General features: G+C 47.7%; 1 protein-coding gene across 1 annotated transcript; it reads left to right on the forward strand.

Moving 5' to 3' along the window:
- Positions 1–3,194: 3,194 nt before the first annotated feature.
- Positions 3,195–4,455, forward strand: LOC100037635 (dehydration-responsive element-binding protein 1B). The gene has a single exon (XM_044542387.1). The coding sequence runs from the start codon at positions 3,285–3,287 to the stop codon at positions 4,110–4,112; it is 828 nt and encodes a 275-aa protein (XP_044398322.1). The 5' UTR covers positions 3,195–3,284; the 3' UTR covers positions 4,113–4,455.
- The last annotated feature ends 283 nt before the right edge of the window (positions 4,456–4,738 follow it).

Below are 4,738 nucleotides of genomic sequence, written 5' to 3' on the forward strand. Positions count from 1 at the left end.
CTGGTATTGAATTGAAAAAAGAACCTTGTGTAAGTATCCATCCAACTCCCAAATTGATACAATTTTATATCATTTTTATTTTGTCATGTACTCCCTCCGTCCGAAAAAGCTTGTCCCTCAAATGAATGTATCTAGCACCAAATTAGTGCTAGATACATCCATTTAAGGTACAAAATTGGGACAAGTTTTTTCGGAAAGAGGGAGTACAATAGGAGATGAAGATAGTTTGTCATGTGTCAGCAAGACAGGAGTGTCGACACATATGGGAGGCATAGATGAAGGCAACTATTAATTTGGTACTTCTTTATATCCATTGTTTTTTTTATGTTTTATCTATTTGGTTCGATTGTTAAGCATTGAGTTTCAATTCAACATGAAATCGAGCAAATTTTTGTAAGCTTTCGAATGAGGTATTTTTGGACAGTTATGATGTATATTTTGATATTGTCCTTTGGTTATAAAACTTTTAAAAATTTAAGGTTCCATTGTATTTCGTTCCGGGCCCCTGAATTCTTGGAGACGGCCCTGATTCTGTTATTGTTATCTTGCCCTGTTGGCCATATGACTTGGTAGTAGGAGGAGGAGGCTGAGATATCCCATCGAGCTCGTGAAAATGCAGCTGCTTCCTCGCTCACAGTGACGGTCACCTACCCCCCACTAACGTGCGAGAGGCGACAGTTCGCGTATAAAGTAACTGGCGGTTTCACGAGAAACCAGCTAGCTGATCCTCATGGGTTCATGAGGTGCGGCGGACCACAACATTGGACAACCTCCATCGGAACGAACCAGTACACTTTTTTTGGGGTTCATTACCGGGTTCTTTTAACAAAGTACCGACGCAGAGTTCCTACATAGCATATACTTCATGAAGTCGTCACAGACGCATTCCTAAAATTTACTACCCTACCTATACAAATAACCGGCACATAATCTTGAGATTCATGAAGTTGCCAAAGACAAATTCGTAGTCGATGTAAACGTCTCCTTCCACTGAAGGTACATACTCGAAAGGCCTGAAATAAATTCGAAAAAATACAAGTACCGGTGTCAAGTCTAGGACTTGAACCCTGCTGTGCTGGGATAACACTATCCTTCTAACCATCCAACCACAGGTTGTTTCACATTGCTCAGTTATGATTAATTACCTCACGTGAACGAAATACAACGTTTCTTTGGAACCATTTGCCAATCTTCGGCTAGTAGCCATCATTTTCCTGGCCAAGTTGATTGTTTCTCCTTTTCATTTTCCTTTTCTTAATTAGCTAATTAATAAATGTTCTTTATTAAATAAACTAATCGCTATTCTTGGAAACGTCATGCACTTTGCAGGTGATCTAGGATTCCTCCACCATCACCCTCTTATGTCGGTAGATTGCCGGCCTCCTCCTCCTCCGACGGCTCAGTTGACAGGGGTGTACGAGGAGGCCCCGATCTACCGGTGATAGTTGTAGTTTTTCTATCTTGAGGCTTTAGGTTGTTCGTCGCTTGTCCGTCACTCCAAACATTTCAATGGTGGCAGCGGCGGTATTCACTAATGGTTACTTTCTCTTCTTCTCCTACCCTGGTGATGCGTGTGGCATAGGTCCCAGCGACAATATTTGGTGCACAAGTAGGTCTTCGCTGTTCGCGACTTCAGCCCTTCAAAAGGTGGCACTTGCGGTGTTCAATAAAGCCTTCGTCGGCTTCTAGGATGTGTGCGCTATCGGTCTAGCTTATGACACTCCCCATATTTGTCAACCCTGATCAGGGTTGAACCAGCGAGGGGATGATAGACTGCAGTTGCATGGCAGATCGTCTTGGATAGAGCTTTAGTGATGCAGTTCGATGGGACTGAAACTTACAGTTCTAGTGTACCGTTGTGTTAGGACCCATCATCCATGGCGTTTCTCGTACGAAGAAGACAGAGTGTAATCCCTATTTGTCACATATTGCGACAAAATATGGACCGCTCACATAAGGGTGTGCGACTGGGCAAGATCCAATAGACACGAGCAATTTTCTTCTTGTCGACTTCCTATAGCAGTTGGTTCCGGTGGGGTTTCGTTGCGGTTTCTTAACACTAGTAGGTTCCAGTCAAGTTATATTTTTCATTTCTTTCCCTAGATTCCTTTTTTTTCTGGCGGGTTTTTACTGGTTTTGGGAACATCTGGATGGTTCTTTTATGTTTGTTATTTCTTTTACTTTAAAAAACATTGTTCATAGTTTTAAAAAAATGTTCCCGAAATTGGAGAAAAATCACAAATGTTTTAACATGGTCACATTTCCAAACTGTTCACAAGTTTTAAAAAGTGTTCAACTTTTTTCTAAAAATGTTCACAAACTTTTTAGAAAATGTTCACATTTCTATTTTTGAATATTTTAATTAATATTGGAAATTTTAGAAAAATCACTTCAAATAAACAGTGTGTTTCTGAAAAAAAAACAAAACGCAAAACCACCTGAAAACAGAAAACCAGAAAAATCGCTAGAAACGACAACGCACGGGAGAACAACTTGGGGGTGCAGTGCGGTCCCATGTGCGGTCGCTCGATGCGATTGCCGCACATTTGGTCGCACAGCGCGACACATAGGAGGTCCCGAGACTGGGCTCGACCAAAAAAAAGGGGTGCCGATACAGAATGTTGCTGGAAGAAAGAAATAGAGTAGGCAGGCAGCTGGCGAGAGCCAATTTGGGATATTTCCTTTTTTGGGGTCTCCTTTGCGTGCCTTGATCAGTGGGAAAGCTTCCAACTTCTGCTCGGATATTCTTAGGCACCGAAGAAGCGCTTACGAAAATGACAAACCTCTCCAAAAATAGGTTCTATCCGTTAATGTGCGGTGACCATAAAAGAGGCAAGCAGGCACAACCTTGATTGGATCACATCGTATACTACATATTATATGGATGTGGTCCAAAGTACGCCAATTATATGCGGAAAATATGTGGTCGGCAGTCGACCCCGCGTCCACATAAACAACCAATCTCATGTCGAAATCCTCGTCGCTAAGCGAGGTATCGGTCCCGGCTCCGTGGGTCCTTGTGAAATCCTATGGCCAAGTGGCAAGATGATAGACAGCCAAGATATTTGAGTGGCATTGCTGACTGTACACCGGAAAAGGACGCGCGCCAGGAACCTGCCGCGCTGCTTCATGTGAGCGTGAGGGTGTGAGTGACGCGCCTATATAGGCTTCCCCCGCCGCGTCCCCTTCTTCTCAGTTCTCACCCACCCAAACACCGCCGCTGAAACCTCCGGTTCTCAGCACACAGCGACCTGCTCAACCGTCTCCACTAGCGCTCGGCCAAGATGGACGTCGCCGACGCCGCCTCCCCGTCTGGCCAGGACCAGCAGGGGCACAGGACGGTGTCGTCTGAGCCGCCGAAGCGCCCCGCGGGGCGGACCAAGGTCCATGAGACGCGCCACCCGCTGTACCGCGGCGTGCGGCAGCGGGGACGGGTCGGGCAGTGGGTGTGCGAGGTGCGCGTGCCTGGGGTGAAGGGCTCCAGGCTCTGGCTCGGCACCTTCACCACCGCCGAGATGGCGGCGCGCGCGCACGACGCCGCCGTGCTCGCGCTCTCCGGCCGCGCTGCCTGCCTCAACTTCGCCGACTCCGCATGGCGCATGCTGCCCGTCCTCGCGCCCGGGTCGTTCGGCTTCGGCAGCGCGCGCGAGATCAAGGCCGCCGTCGCCGTCGCCGTCGTGGCGTTCAAGAAGCAGCAGATTATCCCAGTGGCCGTCGCCGTCGTGGCGCTACAGAAGCAGCAGATTATCCCAGTGGCCGTCGCCGTCGTGGCGCTCCAGAAGCAGCAGATTCCAGTCGCCGTCGCCCTCGTGGCGCTCCAGGAAAAGCAGATCCCAGTCGCCGTCGCCGTCGTGGCGCTCCATCGGCAGCAGGTTCCAGTCGACGACCCGGCAACCTCCGGCCCGGGCAGCGCTCTGTTTTACATGTCCTCCAGCGACTTGTTGGAGCTCGACGAGGAGCAGTGGTTTGGCGGCATGGACGCCGGGTCGTACTACGCGAGCTTGGCGCAGGGGATGCTCGTGGCACCGCCGGACGAAAGAGCGAGGCCGGAGGACGGCGAGCAGAGCGGCGTCCAGACGCCGCTATGGAGCCAGAGCCACTTGTTCAACTAATTTAGCAGTGTAAAGTTGTACCATAGTCCATAGATAGTTGTGTTCTTTTCAATTTGGAGAGAAACACAGTAGCATCTTGTTCCTTCGTTGTACTATAAGCTCCCGGTTTGAGTGTTTGTGAGGAAGGGGATTGCATATTACACCAATTATTGGTCATTGGTCGCCTTCTTCCTGATTTGGGAAAAACAGAGTAGGCGGTGGGTTCCTTCATTCATAGTAGTATTTGTCAAGTTCCCGGTTTCTACTTTCGGGCGAAAGGCTAGATTGTTCAGTACATCAATTATTGGTACGGAACTCGAGTGTATATCGTGCACTCCAGGAATCCATTATGTTTTGAGATTGATGTTGCTTAGACTTTGCTATGCTTAGTGCTTGGCATTAGGGCCTGAGTGCCATGATTTCAGATCTGAACCCTCTATGTTTTCATGAATATATTTGAGTTGTTGATCCTATCTGCTAGTTATATGCACTTCTTGTTGTTTTGATCCGTAGACCCCAAGGTGACAACAATTGGGATACTCTCCGGGGATGGCTCTAATTCGAGGAGTTCATGTATTCACAATGTGTTAATGCTTTATTCTGGTTCTCTATTAAAAGGAGGCCTTAATATCCCTTAGTTTCCTTAT

This window comes from Triticum aestivum, chromosome 5D, assembly GCF_018294505.1.
Source record: "Triticum aestivum cultivar Chinese Spring chromosome 5D, IWGSC CS RefSeq v2.1, whole genome shotgun sequence".
Lineage (NCBI taxonomy): Eukaryota > Viridiplantae > Streptophyta > Magnoliopsida > Poales > Poaceae > Triticum > Triticum aestivum.